General features: G+C 35.5%; 1 protein-coding gene across 12 annotated transcripts in view; it reads right to left on the bottom strand.

The window, feature by feature from the left end:
• Positions 1-26,397, bottom strand: part of SUGCT (succinyl-CoA:glutarate-CoA transferase) — a 1,092,359-nt gene that overhangs the window by 440,780 nt on the left and 625,182 nt on the right. Inside the window, exon 13 of one of the 12 annotated variants that reach the window (XM_045828743.1) lies at positions 15,752-15,797. The exons of the other annotated variants lie outside the window; for them this stretch is intronic. Coding sequence (XP_045684699.1) covers positions 15,752-15,797 — 46 coding nt within the window. The remainder of the gene's footprint in view (positions 1-15,751; positions 15,798-26,397) is intronic. 12 annotated transcript variants of the gene reach the window in all.

Genomic DNA, 26,397 nt, shown 5'->3' with positions numbered 1-26,397 from the left:
ACAGGGGGGTCGCGCACTCCATCTGGAAGCCTGACCCACACTTGCTGTGAACCTGGAAGGGTCGCGTGCTCCATCGGGGAGCCTGTCTTGCACTCACTGTGAACTTGGAAGAGTTGTGGCATCAATTTACTGTCATTTGATAGGTTCCCCCTGTATCTTACTAACAATGTGTTGATAATTTACTATTCTTCATCTGTGTTCCATTAATACACCTCTCAAGGTTCTATACTCTTTACTCTTGTTATCTAGATCTCATCAAGATTGCGCTTAGGGCAATCCTAGAGCCCGAATCTCAAAAGTTTGGTGGAGGGGCACACACTTTTATGATTCCCAGGGAGGGCTCAGTGAGTCCCAAAATGTCTTGGGTGCCTTCTGAGATCATAGAGCTGGAACCCTGCAGGACCCCAGAGTCTGTAAGAACGTGGCAGTGAGCTCTAGAGAGCAAGTATGCTTGGGAGCACCCAGGGTACCTGACAGTCTTGCTGAGATCTGACTGGGAAGAGAGAGAAGGATTTCAAAGGTCCCTCAGCCAGCTGAAGCCAGCAAGATCAGAAAAACTGGTCTGGCCAGTTAGAAACCAACAAGAGGTTTGTCTTATTTTCTTTTGTTTGGTTTTGTTTTGTTTTTATGGCTGTTGTTGGTTGATTGATTTTATCTTGTGTTTTATGTGACATTTTATTTTTCAATTCTTATTATTTTTATACCTCGCAATCCCTTATGTTTCTCTCCCATTAATCCTAATATTATTCTTTCCACTCCAAATTTATCTCTCCTGCACTACATCTTCTGCTTTTCTTTCCTTTTTTCTTTTCAACCTTGCAAGTTACTATAAATTTGTATTATCTTTTTCTCACTTTTCTGACATTTTTTATTTTAATAGTATTTTGATATTCTTTTTCTTTCTGTATGATCTTCTTTGCTTGGCTGGTTATACTGTCATTTGATAGGTTCCCCCTGGTATCTCAGTAACAATGTGTTGATAATTTACTATTCTTCCTCTGAGTTCCATTAATACACCTCTCAAGGTTCTATACTCTTTATTCTTGTTATCTAGATCTCATCAATTCTGCCAAGAGACTGTCACTTTACTATTACTGTTAATAAGACCTAGTTCATACAATTGTAAATACTACTCAATACCCCTACCTGATCTCAACCCACCTTGCAATTTTCTGAACTATAATATTGTGGGGGTTGTCTCTATTCTTTTACACACTACTCCTATATACTGATCTTTAATCCAATCATACCTTACAATCTGACCTCCGACAGCCTCACAGCTTTCTAGATACAACTAACAATGCTCTTGTCCCCAATAAGAGTCTTACCCTCTTTCCATCCTTTCTAAAACATGGATAGTGGGGTGGAGGATCATGGTTAACACTATGAGGAGCAAAAGGATAACCCATCTCTTCTCTACTGGCTGCTAATGTAAATATACTGGCTGCTAATGTAAATAATGTAGATTGTATTGCTGTCTTAAACCATTTCGCTTTACTCCTCCAACTAATCACAAAAAAAGAGTAGGGTGAAGCTGTGAACACCAGGATACACAAAGGAGATTGCACCACTGAATCTCACAAATATTCTACCACAGAAGTTCACACCATAATTTCAGGGAATCAGAACAGATCAATTTAAGAAACAAGAAGAAAAAAAGAAGAAACCCACAAACAATGAGAAAACAAAGAAACAACCCCCAATTGAAGGGAAACGAGGAAGCCTCAGGAAAAATGCTAAATGAAATACAGGCAACTCAATTATCTGATAGTGAATTCAAAACAATGATTACCAGGAAGTTCAATGAACTCACAATGAGCTTTCAGAAATTAGAGGGAAACTACATCAACCTCACTGCAAACTATATAAACATGGAAAAGGAAATAGAAACTCTCAACAAAGGACGAGAGGAAATGAAGAATACAATTTCTGAACTGAAGAACACAGTAGAAGGAATGAAAAAGCAGGATCGATGAAGCAGAAGATCGGATTAGTGAGCTGGAGAACAAAGTAGAAAACAACATCCAGAAAGAGCAAGAAAAGGAAAAGAGGCTCAGAAAGAATGAAGAGGGATTAAGAGAAATGCAAGACAATATGAAATGTATTAATATCTGTATAACAGGGATACCAGAAGGAGAAGAAGAGCAAGGGATCGAAACCCTAGTTGAAAAAGTAATGAAGGAGAACTTCCCTAATTTGATGAGAGAAAAAGTCACACAAATCCAGGAAACACAGAGAGTCCCAGTCAAGAGGAACCCAAAGAGGCCCACCTCAAGACACATCATAATTAAAATGGCAACATTTCAAGACAAAGGGAGAATCTTAAAGGCAGCAAGGGAGAAAAAGGAAGTAACATACAAGGGAGCCTCAATAAGGCTCACAGCTGACTTCTCAATGGAAACACCCCAAGCCACAAGAGAATGGCAAGAAATATTCCAACTAATGAGAAGCAGAAGACTGCACCCAAGGCTACTATATCCAGCAAGGCTCCCAATCAAGATAGAAGGCCAAATAAGAAGCTTCCCAAACAAAAGCAGTCTAAAAGAATACACCTCCACCAAACCAGCTCTGGAAGAGATGCTAAAGGGACTGCTTTAAGGAAGGGAAGGAAGAGAGAGAGAGAGAGAGAGACAGAGAGAGAGAGAGAGAGAGAGAGAGAGAGAGAGAGAGAGAGAGAGAGAGGAACACATGTACATAAAAGAAAATGAATAAGTACCCATCAATAATAACCTTAAATGTAAATGGATTAAATGCTCCAATGAAAAGACATAGAATAGCTGAATGGATAAGAAACAATGACCCACATATCTGCTTTCTACAAGAGACCCACCTCAGGATAAAAGACCTACACAGGCTGAAAGTGAAGGGCTGGAAACAAATCTTCCAAGCAAATGGACAGAAAAAAAAAAAGGTGGGGTAGCAATACTCATATCAGACAAAATAGACTTCAAAAAAAGGCCCATAAAGAGAGACCCAGAAGGTCACTTCAAAATACTCAAGGGAAGAATCCATCAAGAAGACATAAATATTTTAAATATATATGCACCCAACATAGGAGCACCCAAATACATCAAGAAAATCTTAGAGGACTTCAAAAAAGATATGGACATCAACACAATTATAGTGGGAATTTTAACACCCCACTATCAAAAATGGACAGAACTTCTAAACAAAATATCAACAAAGATATTGTGGCATTGAACAATACCCTTGATGAAATGGACCTTACTGATATATACAGAGCCCTCCATCCAAAAGAAGCTAAATATACATTCTTTTCAAATGTACATGGAACATCTCAAAGATAGACCACATGATAGGACACAAAACAAGCCTCAAGAATTTCAAGAAAATTGAAATCATACCAGGCATTTTCTCAGACCACAATGGACTGAAGCTAGAAACCAACACCAAGGAAAAACACCCAAAACACTCAAAATCATGGAGATTAAATAGCATGCTACTAAACAATGAATGGGTCAAGAATGATATTAGGGAAGAAATCAAAAGGTTTCTGGAAACAAATGAAAACGAACTCACAACAACCCAAAACTTATGGGACACAGCAAAGGCAGTCCTGAGAGGGAAGTTCATAGCAATACAGGCCTACTTAAAAAGGTTAGAAACATTCCAAACAAACAACCTAACCCTATGTCTGCAAGAACTCGAGGAACAACAACAGAGGCAGCCCAGAGCAAGCAGAAGGAAGGAAATAACCAAGATCAGAGCAGAATTAAATGACATAGAGACTAAAAGCACAATTCTAAGGATCAATGAATCCAAGAGCTGGTTCTTTGAAAAGATAAACAAAATTGACAAGACTTTAAGCAGACTCATCAAGAAAAAAAAGAGAGAAGACCCAAATAAACATAATCAAAAGTGAAAGAGGAGAGATTACAACAGATACCACAGAAATACAAAGGATTGTAAGAAATTACTAGGAAGAACTGGTTGCCAAGAAATTTGAAAACCTAGGTGAAATAGACAAATTTCTAGAAAAATATAATCTTCCAAAACTCAATGAAAAAGAAGCAGAAAGACTGAAATGACCAATAACAACAATAGAAATTGAAGCAATAATCAAAAAACTCCCAACACACAAAAGCCCTGGACCAGATAATTTCACAGGAGAATTCTACAAAGCATTTAAGGAAGAGCTAACGCCTATCCTTCACGGACTATTCCAAAAAATCCAAAAAAATGGGAGTCTCCCAAACTCTTTTTATGAGGCCAACATCATCCTAATTCCAAAACTAGATAAAGACACAACAAAGAAAGAAAACTTTAGGCCAATATCACTGATGAACATTGATGCTAAAATCCTCAACAAAATACTGGCAAACCGCATCCAACAATACATTAAAAAGAGCATACACCATGACCAAGTGGGATTCATTCCAGGGATGCAAGGATGGTTCAATATTCGCAAGTCAGTAAATGTAATACATCACATAAACAAAAGCAAAGACAAAAACCACTTCATTATATCAATTGATGCAGAAAAAGCATTTGATAAGGTATAGCACCCATTCATGATAAAAACACTTGGCAAAGTGGGAATAGAGGGAGCATTCCTCAACATAATAAAGGCCATATATGAGAAACCTACAGCCAACATCATACTCAATGAGCAAAAATTAAAATCTTTTCCACTAAGATCAGGAACAAGACAAGGCTGTCCACTTTTACCACTTCTATTCAACATAGTACTGGAAGTTTCAGCCACAGCAATCAGACAAGAAAAAGAAATAAAAGGCATCCAAATCAAAAAGGAGGAAACAAAACTGTCACTGTTTGCAGATGACATGATAGTGTAGATAGAAAATCCTATAGACTCCACCAAAAAACTGCTTGGCCTAATAATTGAATTTGGCAAAACAGCGGGATACAAAGTCAATATCCAAAAATCAAAGGCATTTCTGTACACTAACAATGAAACAGCAGAAGCAGAGATCAAGGAAAAAATTCCATTTGAAATAGCAAAAAAGAAAAATAAAATATCTAGGAATAAACCTAACCAAAGAGGTAAAAGACCTGTATTCAGAAAACTACACAACACTGAAGAAAGAAATCAATGAAGACACAAACAAATGGAAACATATACAGTGTTCATGGATTGGAGGAATTGATATCATCAAAATTTCCATACTACCCAAAGCCATTTACACATTCAATGCAATTCCCATTAAAGTACCAATGGCATATTTCACAGACACAGAACAAACACTTCAAAAATTTATATGGAATCATAAACGACCCCGAATAGCTGCTGCAATTTTGAGAAAGAAGAGTAAAGTAGGAGGGATCACAATACCCGACACTAAACTATACTACAAGGCTACTGTAATCAAAACAGCCTGATACTGGCATAAAAACAGGCTCATGGATCAATGGAACAGAACAGAGAAACCAGAAATAAACCCAAGTCTCTATGGTCAATTAATATTTGACAAATATTATTTTGGCAGCAACATCAAATGGAGTAAAAATAGCCTCTTCAACAAATGGTGTTGGGAGAAGTGGACAGCCACATGCAAAAAAATGAAAGTTGAGCACCAACTTACACCATATACAAAAATAAATTCAAGGTGGATAAAAGACTTAAATATAAAATGTGACACCATTAAAGTCCTAGAGGAGAACGTAGGTAGGAAAATCTCAGGTATTTCACGCAGAAACTTTTTTACTGACTTGTCCCCTAGAGCAAGGGACATAAAGGAAAGAATAAACAAATGGGACCTCATCAAAATGAAAAGGTTCTGCACAGCTAAAGAAAACAGTATCAAAATTAAAAGAGAACCAACTGTATGGGAAAACATATTTGCCAATGACACCTCAGACAAGGGTTTAATCTCCAAAATATAGAAAGAACTTACAAGACTGCACTCTAAGACAAGGAATCCAATTAAAAAGTGGGCAAATGACTTGAACAGACACTTCTCCAAGGACATACAGAAAATCCAAAAACACATGAAAAGATGTTCAATATCGCTAGCTATCAGAGAGATGCAAATTACAACCACAATGAGATACCACTTCACAGCAGACAGAATGGCCATCATAAACAAAGCAACAAACAACAAGTGTTGGAGCGGTTGTGGAGAAAAGGGGTCCCTAGTGCACTATTGGTGGGACTGCAGACTGGTACAACCACTATGGAAAGCAGTATGGAACTTCCTCTGAAAACTAAAAATGGATCTGCCTTTTGACCCTGCAATTCCACTGCTGAGACTTTATCCTAAGAATACTAAAACACCAATTCAAAAGAACCTATGCATCCCAATGTTCATAGCAGCACAATTTATAATAGCTAGATGCTGGAAGCAACCAAGATGCCCATCAGTGAATGAATGGATCAAAAAACTATGGTACATTTACACAATGGAATTCTATGCAGCAGAAAGAAAGAAGGGGCTCCTACCATTTGCAACAGCTTGGATGGAGCTGGAAAACATGCTAAGCGAAACAAGCCAGGCAGTGAAAGACAAATACCATATGATCTCACCTTTAACAGGATCCTAAACAACAAAACAAAGAAACAAGCAAAATATAACCAAAGACACTGAAATAGAGGACAGGCTGACAGTGCCCACAGAAGAGAGTAGAGGGAATTTCAGGGGACAGTGGGAAGGGTTCGCGGGAATGAACTTAAAGGACACATGGTCATAAACTAAGGGGAGTGTGGTAATGGGAGGGAAGTGGAGAGGGGTGGGGGGGCTGGATTGGGAGTAAAAAGGAGAAAACTGTAATTGAACAATGATTAAAATAAAATTTAAAAAAGAATGAAAACTACATAATCATATAGATAGAAAAGCATTAAAAGCATTTGATAAAATCCAGTACACATTTAATATAAAAATGCTCAGCAACGTGACAATAGAGAGAACATACTTAACATAATAAAGGCCACATATGACCAACATACAGTCAATATCATACTTAATGAGCAAAAACTGAAAGTCCTTCCCTTAAGATCAGGAACAAGACAGTGATGTCTGCTTTCACCCATCTTGTTCAATATATAATACTGGAAGTCCTAGTCACAGCAAAGAGGAAGAAAAAATAAAAAGCATGTGATTGGAAAGGAAGAAGTAAAACTGTCATTATTTGTAGATGACATGATACTGTATATAGAGAATCCTAAGTATTCTACCAAAAAAATACTAGAACTAATAAATGAATTCAGTAAAGTAGCAGGATACAAAATAAATATCCAGAAATCACTTGCATTTCTGTACAAAAATAATGAACTATCAAAAACAGAAACTAAATAAAACAAAAATCCTATTTACAATTGAATAAAAAATACCTTGAAATAAATTCGACAAAGGATATAAAAGTCCTGTACTTGGGAAAATTATAAGCCACTGAAGGAAGAAGATAAAGAAGATAAAAGTGGAAATATATACTGTGTTAATGGATAGGAAGAACTAGCATCATTAAATTGTCTATATAACCCAAAGCAATCTAGAGATTCAATGCAATTCCCATCAAGATGCCAATGGCATATTTCACAGAATTAGAACAAATATTCCAAAAAATTTATATGGAACCACAAAATACCCCAAATGGCCAATGCAATCTTCAGAAAGAAGAAGAAAGTTTGAAGAATCATGATATCAAAATATACTTACTACAAGATTGTAGTAATCAAATCAGCATGGTACCGGCATAAATACAGACATATGGACAAATGAAACAGCATATGGAGCTCAGAGATAAACCCACACCTTTATGGTTAATTAATATTTGACAAAGGAGATAAGTACATAACAATAGTGTAAAGATAGTGTATTCTATGAATGGTGTTCGGAAAATTGGGCAGATATAAGGAAAAAACAAAATAATAATGAAACTAGACCATATTCTTACACCACCCATAAGAACATACTCAAAATGGATTAAATACTGAAATGTTAAAAGTAAAGCCATAAAAATCATTCTAGAAGAAAACAGGCAGTAAAATCTCAGGCATTTATTATGGCAATATTTTCTCTCATCTATTTCCTCAGGCAAGAAAACAAAAGAAGAAAAGAAACAAATAGAACTATATCCAACTAAAAAGATTTTGCATAGCAAAGGAGACCATCAGCAAAATGAAGAGACAACCCACTGAGTGGGAGAACATATTGGCCAATACATGTGATAAGGGGTTAATATTCAAAATTTATAAAGAAATAATAAAACTCAACACCAAATAAAACCAAACAATCCAATTAAAAAATAGGCAAAGTACCTGAATAGACATTTCCCCAAAGACAATGTATAGATGGCCAATAGGCATATGAAAAAATGCTTAATTTCACTAATCATCAGAGAAATGCAAATTAAAACCACAATAAGGTTTCACCTCACAACTGTCAGAATGGCTATCATCAATAAATAAACAAGTGTTGGTGAGGACATGAATAAAAGGGAGCCCTTGTGCACTGTTGGTAGGATGGAGATTGGTGCAGCCACTGTGAAAAACCATATGGAATTACATAAAAAAAAGTAAAAGTCAAATTCCCTTATGATCCAGCAATCCCATTTCTGGGAATTTATTCAAAGAAACCTGTAACCTAATTCAAAAGAATACATGCACTCAATGTTCTTTGTAGCTTTATCTAATATAGCCAACATTTACAAGTAGCCCAAATGTCCATCACTAGACAAGTGGATAAAAAAGCTATAGTACATTTACACAATGGAATACCACTCAGCCATAAAAAAGAAAAAAAACTTACCTTTTGTGAAAACATGAATGGACCTGGAGAGTATTTCCTAAGTGAAATAAGGCAGTCAGAGAAAGATAAGTAGCATATGATTTCACTTACATGTGGAATGTATTGAATAAAATACAGTACCAAACAAAACAGAAACAAAGTCATAGATACAGAGAATACACTCATAACTCTCAAAGAGGAAAGGTGTTAAGGGGCTGGGTGAAAAAGTTATAGGGATTATGCACAGAAAAAAAGTCTCATACACAGACAACAGTATGGTGATTACCAGAGATGAAGTGGGTGGGGTGGTAGAAGAGCATAAAGTGCACATAAATGTGATGGAAGGAAACTTGATTTGGGTGGTGAACACACAACACAATATACAGACTATGTATTGTAGAGTCATACAATTGAAACCTACATAATTTTAATAACCATTGTCACCCCAATAACTTCAATATTTTTTTTAAAAGATGATTGTTATATATCTGTATTATGGCACTCATCCTATCACATTCATTTTTTTAATGCTCAATGTTTTGTTTTTTGTTTTTAGGCATTCTAATGTAGACATAGTGTTATTTCATTGCAACCTTAACTTTCATTTCCTTTTTTTTAAATATTTTTTGTTGCTCAAGTAGAGTTGTCTCCATTTTCATCCCACCATTCCCTCCATCTCAGACATCCCCACTTCCCATCCTTGATCTTACCCACCTTTGTTTTTATCCATGTATCCTTTATACATGTTCCTGAAAACCCTTCATCCCCCATTATCCCATTCTACCTCCCCTTTGGTTATTGTCAGTGTGTTCTTAATTTCAATGTCTTGTAATCATATGAATTTATGTTTGTCTCTCCAAATAAACTGCTCTTTCTTGTGAACAGCAAGTATGTCTTCTAATATCTCACAATCACAGAAATTACTACATATGGTGCTCCATTGCTGTGTGTGACTGAATGCATGAGTACACTTCATTTTGAGGTATCAATATTTATTACAATCTAGCACAATATATATTTACTTCTCTTTCTGTCTTAGATTGTATACTCCCTAGGAATTTAACTAAACCACTTCTCTGTTTTTAAACTTTGTGAGAGATAGCTTAAGTATATTTTAAAGTTATACACAAGTAATGCAAGTATAGATTTAAAATATCTATAGAGGTGATAATACACCCAGTAGCATTCAGCCTGAGAGTCAATATTTTCCCTCCAAAGAGATAGGATATCCCAAGGGAAAATAAATACAACTTTATATTTAGCAGACACTGAGTTGTCTTTTATATCAATTTGCAGTTTTTCAATGCAAAGTCCAAAACACTCAAGGATTTAACCAAAGTGGGCAGGGGGCTGGAGGTAGAAGGGCTGTGCAGAGAGGGGAATGGGAGAGCAAGAATGTTGTACTCCATAAAAACAGAAGTGGCATAAGAGGACAATCAGAAGTGGGACCTAGAAGTATCTGTTAGCTAAAGAGCATGCCCACTTGAAAGCAGAGCCCTATGAATGGCTTAGTGAGGGGCTCTGAGCAAGGAATCATTGCAAAGACACAGGGCATTGCAGTCTGATAAAAGGCATGGAGCAGGCTGTCAGGAGGGAAAAAACACAAAAGATACATGAAAAAAGAAACATAAAAATTGAGTAAAAGATAAAAAACAAGAAGGGAAAGTGCTGCAATAAGACTAATTGCCCATCAGTAAATGAGTGGATCAAAAAATTGCGGTACATTTACACAATGGAATTCTATGCAGCAGGAAGAAAGAAGGAGCTCCTACCCTTCACAACTTCATGGATGGATCTGGAGAGCATTATGCTAAGTGAAATAAGCCAGGCAGCAAAAGACAAATACCATATGATCTCACCTATAACTGGAACCTAATGAACAAAACAAACAAATGAGAAAAATAGAACCAGAGACATGGAAAGAAGGAACAAACTGACAGTTACTAGAGGGAAGTGGGGATGGAGTAACAGGCAAAAGACGGAGAAGGGTCTAGTCAAGGAGCATGTATAAAGGAGCCATGGTAATGGACAACAGGGTGGGGAATGACTGAGAGAGCCAGGGGTGAGGGGTGATTGAGGCAGGGGAGAACAGTGGAGAAAAAATTGGGACAACTGTAACTGAACAACAATTGAAAAAAAAATTCTAGCTAGATTAGGAAAACTCTAATAATATAACAAATGGGTCCTGAAGAAAAAAGCAAATAAAATGTATGTAAAACTTGCAAAGCATCTAGAGTACCTGATAAGACAGTAAAAGAGGTCATGAGAGTAACAGGGAAAAAGAAAAGAAAAATGACTATTCTGGCTAGGGAAAAGTTTCTAAGGGATTTGAAGTTGGGGTCCAAGGGAAATATATTCCTATATTTGTACTTGCTTTTAATATTAAAATAATTATTTAATACATTTAGTTGACATTTTCTTCATAGTATATAATTACATGGTTCTCAAATAAATCTTTGTTGGTTATTAGTCTCAGGATAGGACCCCTGTAAGAAAATTGCTATAATGAATGCCTGAATGAGAGCAGTAATAGCTAACCTTCACCCAAGCAGGAATAAAGTTTTAGATTGGATCTGCCTCTGTTACTGACTTTTTGTCTGAAAAGTGAAGATGTGGAATGGAGCAGAGTCTGTCCCAGGAAGCAAATGCAACCTTATAAAAGCCTTAATATTTAAAAGATGAAATATGAACTGTCAAATATCAAGAATACTTCATACCAGTGGAAACACCTATGACAATACAAATACACCCTCCTTATTGAAAGAGATACAACCAATCGCAGAAGAGAAGATATAAGATATTAATGTCCCATAGAAGTACTGGAAGACCCAAAGTCAAATGAAACCCAAGAGGGTTTAAATTCAATTAACGTGTCTCCTTGTCAAATGGAAGAGTCATTATTATAAATAAGAATTTAGGATTGTGGAAAGTCATCCTGAACAAGGACTCCCAACTATCCTCTTGCTCGCAGTATCTAGCCCTTAGAATTTATTTTCTGTGGCAAAGTTAAAGTAATTATCCTAAAACATAAAGCCAATTGTTCCATCCTCTACTTAAAAGCATTTTCTAGTTGACTTCCAATACCTCTAAAATGAATACTGAACTGCTAACTATGCATTGGATATTCCTCAGAATCAGACCCCAACCTACATTTCCAGTTTTATCTTCTACCACTTTCCTCCATTCTTATCACTTCTTCTACTACACTAGACTGTTCAACATTCCAGGAACAAATATGTATGTTCAGATGTTTATACTGCTTCTTCATGCCTATAATTTACTATCTACAATTCACATACCAAAATTTCACTTATCTTCAAGTTCCTACTTAAATGTCTTTTTGTGAATGAATCTTTTGTTTGCCCTCTTAGTCACAATAATGGTTCTTGCCTCTATACCAAAATCACATTATGTTAATATTGAATTGCATCACCATTGAAAATGGACATACTATATAGTTTGTATGTAAAAATGTCTAACTGTATAATCAACTCTTTAGGCAGAGGTATGCTGTCTTATCATCTTCGTGTTTTCTTCTTAAACAAGTTTCAGTCAGATGCTTGTAACACTTTAATGCTTGTTTCTTTTTTTCATACTCAATTTAAATTTAGTGATCATTCAAAGACTTACTAGTCTTTATTCTTAGTTACTATTCTCTATTTAATTCTTAGTTTTAATTCTTATTTTAATTCTTAGTTTAATTCTCTATTTAGAATTAAATATTATATATAATTTATTAATTAAATTTATAAAAAGTCTAGAACAGCCACATGAAGCACACTGGGGTGCTGCAAGATTTTCTGAAATATGTAATACTTTGCTATTTTGTCAGGGCCCCTGTCCTCTTTTCCCTTAGATTGTCAAATTTTAAAAAAATGACAACTATCACAGCAATAGCCATCTGGTATGAATAAATCGAAATCATACCTGTTTTTTTTTCAGTCTAGAAAAGAATATATTTTTTGGTGTACCACAGAATTTTAGTAATTAGTTTATGTGTGACATAAGATGAAAAGGTTTGAAAATCTGTTGGGAACTGCCCTGTCTGGTTTCAGAAGCTATAACCCACCCCCCACCTCCCATGGCTAAGGCTGACTGAGAGGCCTTGGGACCCTAAGCCACTAAGGTGGCAAAGCTTATCTCCCTGGCAGGGGCTCCACCTCTGCCCCCTTTTACTTCACACTGCTTCACCCCTGGTGGATGACAGGTTAGCCAATAATGGGGAGGGACAACTTAAGACAGGCATGGAAATGAAGGCGCCCTCAGGGAAGGACTTGGAGGCTATAGAAAAGGGGAGTGATGGACCCTCACTCCTCAGTCCTGACATAGCTTGAGTCCTCATTCTGTCTGTGAGAAGTCCCCTAATCTCTTGGCTGACTTACTTCCCCTGCCTGACTTAAGCCTGAAACAAAGCTGGAAGTGGGTGTGGCACTGTGCTGAAAAGGACAGGTTCCCTTGGGCAATCAGGCCTAAGAAAGAATGCATAAAATCCTGTGAAACCTACTTTACTAATACCCTCAATTTAAATGACACAGGTCCAAGCATAGAATGAGTTTGTTTCCCCAGTTTCATGGCCCTTTAGCTATCTGACCCTGACTCAGAATAAGCCCTCAGAGTTCTTTGTATGTTATGTATTTTTTGATCCTTACTGCCTATGATTGATGAGCTGTACCTGTATTCCTGTGTAAATTGAACCCAATAAAAGCCCATTGAGGAACAGGCTCCTAGCCCTTCTCTCTTGAGAGTTCTGCTACCTTTCCTCACCAAGCAGATCAGGTCTTGGTAGACTTATTCTCATCTGCAGCTGATGGGGGGCTCTGTGGGAAAAGCTCCCCTACAAAAACCACTGGTCTAAACAGTGAATGTCATAATCACAAAGAGTAGAATCCATGTCATTAATTAAATGGAAAAATTTCTTCATAGAACATCATACCAATGCCAGCACATGAGTGTCCAAAATCATTTGGTATAGATCATGTATTACCTAGATTGTTAGCTATATGAAGAAGTCTGTCCAGAAAAAGTCCAGCCATTGCTAATATAAGGAGATGTGACCTCGTAGCAAAGAAAGCAGACTGGAATGTGCACGTGTGAGCAATGAACAACTTCACTGTACTAGTCAGTATGGGTGGTGGATGCCATTGAGTGAGCATGTGTGCTGTTTGGCCATCACATTCAAAATGACTGAGTGAGCAGAGCAATGAATCTGCATCAGATTTTGTGTTAAGCTTGAACATTCCTCTGTGGAAACTATTCAAATGATTCAGAAGGCTTTCAGGGATGATGCAATGAGTGCAGCACAAATAAAAGTGTGGCACAAACATTTCAAAGATGGTCAAGAACCTGTTGAAAGTGATCCACGTTCTGGAATGCATACAACAATCAGAACACCTGATAATGTTGAATGTGTATGGGCTGTAATCAACAAATATTGGTGACTGACAATGCAAGAACTAGAAGCAGATCTGGAGTTTCCAATAACTACTGGGTCTGAGATTCTGATGTGGGATCTTGGCATGAAACATGTCATGGCAAAATTTGTTCAGCACCTTCTGCTGCCAGCATAGAAGGAACATCATGTTTCAGTTGGGAGAACTGTGTGAGGTCCCAAGGTGCCTACTTTGAAGGAGACTGAGGTATGATTTTTCTACGTACAATGTTTCTTATATTTGGTATCTCTTATAATAAATGTCTCTAATTTTCATAATACATGGCTGGACAGTCTCTGAACAGAACTTGCATGTTTACATGTAGAAATAGTGTCTCTTGTATTTCACTGCCCTCTCAAACATTACCATTGCAATAATCTACTCACAGATAGTATTCAATGATATGTGTCAAATGATGGAACAATTAAGAAACTTATTTATATTTAAATTGTCTTGTGAGCTATAAAATGTTCAAAGTGTGTGAAAGTTCACACACTTTCAAATGTGAAAGCAAGTATACTAGGTAATTTTTTAGATTTTAAACATTTGAGATGAAATAGTCTAACAATTTATAGTAAGTTTTACTAAACATTCAGATCAATTACTATGAAATAATTTTTTATATCTATACACAAAAGCATAAAATAGGATTCTTCCCTACAAGAACTTGATTTGGAGGGCGAAAATTACACACAAAAAAGTAAAGAATATAAGACAGTATGAAAATGAGAGCACTAAATCATAAAATTTCTTTCTGAAAGATGTAGAAAATAGGATCAGAAGGTGAAAATAGTTAAGAGTTGATGTGATAAGGAAAGTGAGATTTCTATCTGTAAGAGTTTTTTCTTTTTTTATTTGTTATTTTATTGTTGTTCAATTATAATTGTCTGTATTTTATCCCCACCCCTCCCAGCACCCCGCCCCACAAACCCACCTCCCTCATCTCACACTGGTCAGAATGGCCAACATAAACAAATCAACAAACAAGTGTTGGAGAGGATGAAGAGAAAAGGGAACCCTAGTGCACTGTTGGTAGAAATGCAGACTGGTGCAGCCATTTTGGAAAACAGTATGGAATTTCCTCAGAAAACTAAAAACAAAACTGCTTTTTGGCCCATCAATTCCGCTGCTGGGATTATACCCTAAGAGCCCTGTAAGAGTTTTTTCTAAAAGAAAAATTAGACATGTGCACAAAGCTACATGTACAAAGCTATATCTCAGTATAAAATAAAATAAACTTGGGACCCAATAGTGAATTAGTTAAACATTATAAGATACCCACAAAGAAAACAATATGAAACAATTAAAAAAAAACTTTTGCAGGTATAAGTGTGTGAATAAACAATGATAACATCAGAACAATTATTATAATTGTTTTTATTTTATAATAACATTTTATTTTATTTTATAATATTATATTTATAAAATATAATTTATATTTTATAAAACTAATTATATACATAAAAGTCTAAAAAGCTATAAAGAGAGGTTACCTATGATCTTTGAATTAAGGAAAACTTTTATTTCCTTTTGTGTATTCCTATTATCTGCATTTTATGACAAACATGCATTTCTTTTATAAAAAGAAAAGTAAACACTAAGAGATTTTCTTAGTACCTGGGAACAATCTGCCACTCAGAATCAGTGTTCTCTCCTGTTCTCTCTGCAACCAAGGGAAGATATAAGATGACTCATGAAAAAGTTTTGAAATAAAATTCTGTACTAAAAAGAAAAAATACAGTAAGACATTATAACTTCTTAAAAAAGTTATAATAGTTAATTTTGTGTCAGCTTTACTGGGTCATGAGGTACCAGATATTTGTTCAAACATTAATCTGAGTGTGTCTGTGAGAATGTTTTTGGATAATATTAACATTTGAATCCACAGACTGAATAAAGCAGACTGCCCTCCTTAATGTTGGTGCCTGTCATCAATTAACTGAAGACCCAAATAGAACAAAGACAAAGTAAGTGGGGAGTTCACCTAACTATTTAAGCTGGAACATTGGTCTTCTCCTGCCCTCAGACTGGAACTTACAACATTGGCTGTCCTTGTTCTCAGGCCTTCAGACTAGATATACCAGTGGCTGTCCCAGGGGTGTGTGTGTGTGTGTGTGTGTGTGTGTGTGTGTGTGTGTGTATCCAACTGGTTCTGTTTCTCTGAAGAAATTCTTGATAAGACATGTTTAAAGAAGGTTAATCTTACAGTGGTATGCAGGGTGGACTGGAGTTGGGGGAAAGCCCAAGACTAAGTATTCAGCTGGAAAGGTGCTACAGAAATTAGGCGAAAAAAAAAAAAAAAAGGGGATGAGCTAGTGGGAATGGGCAGCTTATGGTGCTCAGAGAATCAATAGGACTGAGTTCTAATTTCAGCTGAGCTATTATGTTCTGGAGTAAGAAAGTCACTTCACCTAAGACTCTGATTTTTCATCTATGAAATGAGTTGTTTAGACCAGAAATCCTCCAGGGTCCTTTTCCATTTTATAAATCTAAGATCATATTATCAATGGGAAACAATACTTTAGCTGATTTTATTTGAACTGTGAATACACTGGCTTAACTTTTGTTCCTTATTATACTGAATATTACATCAGTACTCAAAAAATAAAACATTAAGCAAGCTCTTTTGGACATCAGGGTTTAATTGTAAAGTCCTGCCTTTTGGCAAAGTTTTTATACTATCAATTATTAACTCTGCAAACAATAATGGAAAAATAGGCACATTACTTTGAAATGGGCTTGTTGTAATCTAATTCTCTTTCTTAATCATGGAAAAAGCCAGTTTATGAGAATAACACATTTTATATCAGATAATTTATTTATAGTGAAATATTAAGTAACTTCAGCACTTAATGTAATTTGAGAATACTACACAGGGATTAAGTGAGATTCCAGTAGACCAGACAGCAATGCCAGATTGATATGTTTGCATTCCCTTCCCATAAGTCTACTGTGTGTAATGGTAACCTATATCAGAGTGTAAGCTGGCCTAGGAGAAAGGAGCTTTACTAACCTTATTCAAAATAGAAAACTCACATGGAAGTTGATACACTTGAGTACTGTACATGAAGATTGACTTTTTGGATGTTCAAATTCATGTGATCCACATTATATATGATTGTGGTTTTATAGACACACATGGCTAAGCCCATCTGATCACTTTAAGGCAATCTTACAAACAAATCACTGGGACACAGAAGATGTAATAAACCCACAAAGAATATATTGGCTCACTTACATTCACCAATGTCAGCATTAGCCTAATCATACCATTCTCTGGATATGTCCCAAATCAGAAGTTTAAAAAAACACATCCATGAGTCTTCTGTGGCTAGCATGCTATTTATTCTCTGTATGCATATAAAAACCACTAGGAAAGGAAGGAAGGAAGGAAGGAAGGAAGGAAGGAAGGAAGGAAGGAAGGAAGGAAGGAAGGAAGGAAGGAAGGAAGGAAGGAAGGAAGGAAGGAAGGGAGGAAAGAAGGAAGGAAGGAAGGAAAAAGAACAGCACACTAAATCTATTTTTAGTCTGTTGACTGATCTTTCAGAACCTGTACACATGGACTAGCTCTTTCATAAAATTCTGTTCCTTTATCTTGGGTTCTTTTTACAACTAAACCTGAATTTAACAGCATGTAACATCCTGAAGCGTTCAGGTAAGGCCATATTTTACATTATATTTTATTTCTTGTCTTTGCCATAAACTCAGAATTAGTAAATCCAGATTTCTCATCTTATCAATTCCAGGAAAAAGTAAAACAGAGAAAGAAAGAAAGAGTCAGAGATCTTGACCAACAGTAACTACATTAAACCAGAGGAAAAGTATTCCACTTGTGCTCCTTGCTCAAATGGAGGAAAGAGAAGCTCAACATTTTCACCATTAAATTAGGGCTTCTTCCAGCAGAGAGGCTCCATGATAAACCTTACTGATTGTATAGACTCCTACCCTATTACTTCTAAAGAGGGGAAAAAATTGTTCCAAAATATCTGGTTCTCCCTCCCTATTTGCCTTCATTTATGAAACAATCCATCTAAATCTCTCAGGCTATTCTTCCACAGGCTAATTTATAATGTGGTAATAATTATGCTAATACCAGCTGGGAATATGTCTATGTGGATATATTGGACTTTGTTGGGGTGAAAGAGGGCTATCTACGTAAGTGCACAAGGATAACTATTCAATAAAATTATGTAGTACATGTGTAGCCTTCATTCCATATTTACTAGTTTGTTGTAAACCCCTTCTCAAATGGGAAATAGACCATGTTTTCTTTACAGAGGAAGAGTTATGGAATAACAAAGACCATGTGTTCTGCTATGTCTTATTTGTCTGAGAAGTCTGCACACATTTTCTAAACCAAATTAATAGCAGTATACTAAGCTTATTTCCCTAGTTAAAACTTCTGGCTACTAACAGTGTAGGAATACACATCTCACTGTCCCTAAGAGCACAAGAGCACAGTTACATAATCACTATGTAACCAGTTCATGATGGCATCCAAGCGAGGAGAATTCAGCTAGTACAGTTTGTAAAGGAAAACTAACACCTTCTAATTAAATGATATTGTTTACATGAGCAATAGAGTATTACATCATTTTCCCTACCAAGAAAAAAAGAGAGAGAGAGAGAGAATGTGAAATTTCAGAAAAGACAGATAGCTAATGTGTAACTTGTCACCACAGTCAGCTCCAGCATAATAAAATGCACATGGAAAATCCCTTGCAGTAAGCCCTTTCTTTGCACAGCAAATTCTTCCTCCGTCTGGGTCAGAGGGTGTGTCTGTCTCTGAAGGAAATATCTCTCCTTTGCTCACATATCCACTTGCTGCACAGTGAGCCTCAAATAACAGTTCTGAGATGTGTCTGCTGAATGTTGGGGGCAGAGGCAAGAGGCTGGCAATAAGCCTCATGTGTGGCTGGGGAAGAAGGGAGTATCTGCTTTCTACAAATCAAGAAAATGTATATCTACATGACTGCTAAATACAAGAGAACCTAATGTGTACAGAAACTGTTTTTTTTTATTGTTAACTCCCAGAGCCATGTAAATTGTAAACAAAAACAACATGATTCTGGTAGCAAACCAATCCCAAAAGGGATTTCTAATGTTTCTATAACTTCATTCCAGACTACAGTACTTCCTTATCAAGTATAATTTTTGCCAAATCATATAAGGGCAGTTTTCTATACATACTTGGAAGCAAATAGACTCCTGTCATCTCAATAAAACTTTGAATGAATGTTGCCAGTTATGGAGGTTTTACAACATACTCATATTTCAAATACGGTGCTTGTGTTCCCAATCCAATATATAGACATATATACTTATTATTAAAATGCATTCTATAAATCCCTACTGGGGAGATTTTAGTTCCATTTTGACATCACAACTAAAACATTCTATTCATTCCACAGCCTATTCACTCTCTCCAAGTAAAAATTCTTTCTGGTGTTTTTGATGTAAACTGCAAAAGTTAATTATAATTCACACATGAAATTTTTTTAACAGTTGAAATCAGAAGAAGTAAGAGTTAATGGTTCAGCCCAGCAGATAAACTTTTGCAGGTTTCCATCTGAAAGTCATAACATAACCTTTTATTCTATGTGTCTTTGGTACAGAAAATTTTTCAAGGAAGGGTTCTTCAAATTGCAAGATGTTAAACAGATGTACTGTAAAGTCTTCCAGGTCTAAACTATGAAGTGTCTGTTTTCAGTCTGTGTGTTGAACCCTTCATTTGTTTTATTCTTTTATCAAGAGCTTCAGGTTTGGGTATTTATTTTGTTTAAAATATTTTGTTATTATTGTTTTTTAACCTGTATGTATGTTTAGAGCCAGATTTTAAAACATATTTTTGAAGTAAAAATATTAATTTTAAAATTTCCATTTAAGAGCATTTTCATCAGGAAAATGTCTCCTATAGCAGGTGGTGCTGAGAGTCCAATTCCAGATGTTCTGACGTGTGAATAGCAAAGAAAATTTTTGAGAAATGGTAGAGATGGAAGAAAGAGGAAGGCATAAATGGAAAACAGACCTGTTAGAACTTCAGTTTACAAGGGTCTATAATTAAAAGCCCTTTCTAAACATTTTACCTTTTGTTTTCCACTGGTTGCTTTCTATATTTAACCATTTCTCATATATCAAATGTCACTTTCAAAACATGGCCACAGCCCATGGTCACTGGACTAAATGTTCACCTGGTTATTAATTTCCAATAAACTATTATATTCTATGCCTATATTGAGCAAAATAATATGTTATACATTCCAGTTCAATATGCTGAGACTCAGAACCCTACCTTAAGAGACGTCATTTCTCCCATCTTTAACTGCACTGAAACATAAAGTTTAACTGCATCAAACCATGCTGATAAATGGGACCCTCTAAAGCTTAAATAACAATCTTTGCTGTAGAAAGGCCATTTTTGTCCCTTTTGTTCTTACCCATTTGTTACTTGAAGTGATTTTAGTTTTCAGTTCACAGGCTGGTGCTCAATCCATTGAGCCACACCAACTAGGGCATATCTTGAAGGGATTTTAGTATGCATAGCTCTAGCAAGTTTAAAAGGGTGCTTATAAATGTTTTCTCCTTATTTAGTTTAATGTTGGCAAAGCCCCTCCATCATTTCAATGAGACACACATGAGCAGAAAGGCTTTATAATATAGACAGGCCTTTATAATATAATATGGCCTGCTTCCTTCTCGAATATCCTTTTACGATCAAACTAATCAGTAGTAAAGGATAATTAAAGCCATACATAGCACAGGGTTGAGTTTTGACTATTTTAACCAATTCACTACCTCTGTGCATCTACACCAACAGAGAAATAGAGAGAACGGCCTTGAAGGGTGTCTAGCATAGGGGTTAAGAACATAGGCTTTGGAATCAGACATACCTGGTTTTTCATCATGACTCCAGCACACAATGTGTGACTGGAAAGTTACTTTCCTCCCTTGAGACATAATTTCCCCATTTGTAAAGTAGATGGTGATGGGGATTAATTAGATAAGGTGCATAAAAGAATCAGCACAGAGCCTGACACATCGCTAAATATTAGTTATTACTACATTGCCCCACCTGTACCCTATGGTCCATCCAATCCCTCTTACCTCACTGAACCCTAGCTCCCTGACACTGTATTGCCAATCATTTGTTAGTCTTAACTGTTTTCCATGGAAGGCTCTCTTCTCATATCCTAATATCTACTACATTTACTGGCTTCCCATCCTCTCCAATTTCTGTACAAATTTTATCTGTCCTTTGAGACACAACTCAAAAGACACCTTCTCAATGTAGTGTTTCTTGAACTCTTCAAGTTGTGACTTCCTACTGCCTTAAATCTCCATGTTTTTTTTGTTGTTGTTGTTTGTTTCTTCTGTTATAGAGGGTTGAATTAAGAAGGTCCATCAAGGAACATGTATAAAGGACACCTGGACAAAGCCAAAGGGGGCAGGTTTGAGGGTGGGAGGTGGGGATGGGTGGAGTGGGAGACCGTGGTGGGGTGAAAATGGAGACAACTGTACTTGAACAACAATATAGATAAATAATAAATAAACAAGAAAAAAAAAACATGTACTCCTGATTTAATGTCACATTGTAATTATTGGTTCATGGATAGTCTCTGTAAAATATTTATTTTCCCTTTCATCCCCAATCCCCATTCCCATTCTCCTCTTACCATAGAAAACCATTCTAATACACAGGGGTAGGCCAAACTAGGTTTAGAGATGTGAGTACATAAAACAGAGTTTATTCTTATATTATTAATTATTGTATTATTTTCCATATGAACAACTGTAAACCTACTTTTGTCCATTCCTGTATTGAATATGTATCTTTTTGTTAATAAGGATTCTTGGAAAATATGTACTGTTTTTATGCATGAGTGTTAATTTATTTAAATGGATACTGTGATATTTTCATTCTGCTTCTTTTATTGTTCTTTGCTGTTTTGTGATCCTTTCATGTTGCTATGGGTATTTCTAACTGCTGCACAATATTCCATGATGTATACTGCTCACATTTTATCTGCATGTTTGATAATGAACTCCTGGACACCAAAATGAATACCTTTATTACCCCTCATAGATCTGTTTGAAAATATCATTGGGATATATAATGAAGAGCAAAATTGCAGGGATAGGTAATTAGAGTAATAGGTAATTTTATCAGCTAAGTAATGTCAAACCACTCTTCAGGAAGTTTATAAAAATGAGTGCCCACAACAAATCAGCATCTTGACCAACACTTGGCTCTACCCAACTTTCTAATTCTTGCTGTTTAATTCATTGTAAACTGACATCTTATCACTGTTTTCATTTGCATCTCCTGCTTACTAATGACTTTAATCTTTATGGTTCTATTTTTTGGGGGTATGTAGCTTATATAGGCTGGAGATTTTTTAATTAAAATATTTATCTGTTGTTTTCACTATATGCAAAATCATAAATTGCTTTAAAATAGGGGTGTATTTTTTTTTGCTCACTTGTGTACACACTTCAGCCCCTTCAATAGCACCTGAGAAAAGAGATAAAACATGTACTCAAAAATAAATTGAAAGCATGAAAGTATGAGTGGATAAGAACAGAGAAAAATTAGTGTGTTGAACTCTAAAATAAACTGATACAGTTAATCCTCTTCTTTTAAAATCACGATTTCCCTTGGCCAGTTGAACTGAAAATGGCAACCCCCATTTATTGCCTCAAACACCACAGTAAGGGGTAGAAAAAATGAGCTAATGTGCTCTATTCTAAAGTGGAGATTTTACTGTGACATACACTTCAGTCCCCTGGGTCAGAAGTGTAAGTATATGCTCTTCACTGCTCACTTTAAGTACCTAGTGAAAAATAGGCTGCAGCTTCATCTTAGTGATTTCCAAAGTGCTAATCTTAAATATAGGCACAAAGTCTGGTTAAGAAAATTTCCCTGACTGCGAACATGAATATACCCTACAGAATAGGTAGACATTTACCCAGTAGCCACTAAAGATGGTTATACTTTCTAAAACTTTCCTGATAAAGGCAGAGCAAGAATGGTCTTATACTTAATTAACCCTACCATCATGAACACTTGCTTAATGTGTATTATGAAAGCTGCCAAGCATGGTGATCAAAAACAAGGTCTTTGGAGACAAACAGATTTGGTTAGAGTTTTGACTCTGCCTTATACCAGCTATGTTACTGTTCATTTCTTCTGTTGATATCAATTTCCTCATCTGTAAAACATGGACAATGATACTGGCTTTATAAGGCTATTGTAATAGTCAAATGAAATAGTGGTACAGCACTGATGAATGGCAGCTCCTTTATCATGCCTATTATTTTTCCAACCTATTCCATATTATCAAGATTAAAACAATAGATGCAAGTAAAAAAATATTGGAAAGAAATGTCTATGATTAAGTGGAAGGTTTTCCCCTTAAAAAATTGAATTGTATTTTCTATGATGGAGAAAAATATATTAATTTAAAAAAGAAAGATTTGGTTCTAGTGTCACCTCTGTAACACTTTCTTGTTGTGTGAGCTACGCAAATCAGTACCTGGGCCTCAAACCAGCATGCAGGAATAATATTATCTACTCCACAGAGACACTGTAAAATTTGATGTGATAATAAATATGAGAGCAATTTGCAACCTTTATCATAGTATAAAACATGTAAAGTATCATTGATTTCCAAAGCTTGAGAACACCATAGTTATTATTGGCATGTAGTTAATACTAAAAACAATAAGCTATTCCATGATTCAAAATGTGAAATGCATTCTTTTAGCGATGAAATAATGCTGGCAGATTTTTTTTTACCTTTTACCTTATCATTGAAACATGTCCAACTTTTATTTAGTACTTTGGAAATCAGCAGGATCTATATAACGTGTGAGACAAAAGAACAAAGACAACCATTTCTGTAAGGACTAATGAAAGAAATGTCTCTCTGTAGTGCCAGTGACTTCTCTAGAACAATTTTTTATTTTAATCTTATGAAAAATCATGATGCTTGTTGGTAATCTGATTTCCTTCTTTCTGCTGGTTGCTAGAAGTTTCAGAACCAAAGTTGAGGTCACTTCTGAATGTGCCGGGCTACACAGCATTTTGTATATTTTGTTCTCGGTTCTTCCTAGGCACACTTTAGTATTCCTTATACATATTTTTCTTTGCCTACATTTCCCTAGTTGCTCTTTTATCTTCTTGAGTAAAGAATTAGGGGAATATGGGATGCAGGACAAACAGCATTTATGCACAACCCCTGGACATGGACAACAATATGGAGAGGGGAAAGAGTAGGGCTGGGTGGAGGTGGGGAAAGAGAGCAAAAAAACCAGAAACAACTGTAACAGTAGAAACCATAAAAATAAATTTTTTAAAAGTTAACAATAAAGAAATAGAACAATCTCAACAACTAGGGAGGAGTGAGTTTGAGCTTCACTGTAGAGCCTTTTAAAGAAGACCGTTCAGTCTTTCTTTACCTATGCACCCACTTATAGGATCAAGGGTCTTACATGTTCAGTATTTACCCAAGAAAATGTGCCTGTTGAAATTTTAATGTTTACTTCTTATTATTCCTTTGTATTTGGTTTTTCTTTTGGTTTTCTGGGATTTTTTATTTATTTGTTTATCAAGAAGCATTTCTTTAAAAAAATGACCAAGATTATTAGGTTTCACATTCTAATCTTTAACATTCTGAACTACATTTTAAGCTAAAGATACCTTGCCTATATGCAGTAATTATATAAGAATGGTGCTAGTTTTGTTTTACATAACTTCAACCTCTGACCAGAAACTTAGGGAGCAGAATGCCCTGCTTTTATAAAAATAAGTTGGTGACCATTACAATAACCTTATCTGGATAAGCATGTTTTAGGAAGAAGAGGAGAGAATATTTTAACTGCAAATATCATTTCATAAGCCGTGGCCTGTGCACAAACATTAAAGTTTTTATATTGTTTCATATCTTTCATACCAGACATTCGTGTAGTAATCAGCTATAACCACAATATTTGCATTCTTCAAACTACTCTCAAATATAGTTTCAAAATTCAAGCTTAACAATTATTAATGGTAAGTACATGAATATGTTCATTACCTTGATTGTACTAATGGTTTCTAGAGTCAAAATATCAATGTTCAATGATGCAAAAATAATAGTAGTCATTATTGCCATTAATCATAGTAATAAAATTAGAGTACCAAAACACAATATGGTGTGCTTCACCATAGAGGCATTTTGTTACTTGACTTATTGCAAGAGCAACATCAATAATAAAGTTAAATTAATCACTCAGTGATGAATACCATTGAAGTTGTAAAGAGGTTAAAGTAAATCAGGTGAAGGAAGCAATATGTTTTGTACATATACTTGGTCATTATTCTAACAACAAAAGGAAAAGAATCTAGAAATTCAAATATATGCAATGAGGAACACTAAAATGACATGTAATGATATAAAACATGCATGCATTATTTTCTAAACTTCCCCAAATAGTAACTCACTTGCTTATAATATAGTCTAAAATTAGCCTTATGTATTTTGTCTATTTTTTAATCTTTAGGAATATTAATTTTTCACTATCTGACAGTTTCCTATGTGCATTAAACATGATTAGGAAAAATGTTTAATAGTCATTTGAACTCTATTAAATTCAAAATCTTTAAGATCTCTATTAAAATGTCAGCATATTTGAATATTAAGGTTTCCTACTAGAAGGTTTTATAATGCTTTGTCTATTCAGAGCTATAGAAGCACAAAAATTATTTCTCAATAATTTCCCAAGCCTCTAGGCTTGTAGGTGCTGTGGTGTGAAACTGCTGGAGAAAAGAGGTAACTTTCTCAAAAAAATGTAGAAAAACCTGATGATATTATTTGAATCCCTAAATGCAGCCATTCCTACCTAATACCAGACATTTGCAATGGTATTAAACTGTACCTTCATTACTTCTTTCTCTTTAATCCACAGTAAATTAGAGTTTGGTCACTAACAACTGAGTTTATCTGAAATGGTGGCACTCTTTTCTTTTTAAGTTTTTATGGCTATTTACTATAGTTCTGTCAGAGGTCATTAGTGTATAACTTAGATGTTTAGAATTTTCTGCTGCTAATTTTCCTAAAAACTAGATAACCTTGCTTAATACAGGGTATAGCAGAAGTAATGCCTACTTGCATGTGGTTGGTTGAATAATAATATGGGTATAATAACTTATACTTTTAATTTGAACATTTCATCTAAAATGTCATATGGTGTGCTTGAGTGTGATATTATGTTACAGAATTACA

Source organism: Phyllostomus hastatus, unplaced genomic scaffold (genome assembly GCF_019186645.2).
Source record: "Phyllostomus hastatus isolate PE091 unplaced genomic scaffold, TTU_PhHast_1.1 phas_scaffold_78, whole genome shotgun sequence".
Lineage (NCBI taxonomy): Eukaryota > Metazoa > Chordata > Mammalia > Chiroptera > Phyllostomidae > Phyllostomus > Phyllostomus hastatus.
Note: the sequence above shows the minus strand (reverse complement) of the source record. Positions and strands in the feature narration are given on the sequence as shown.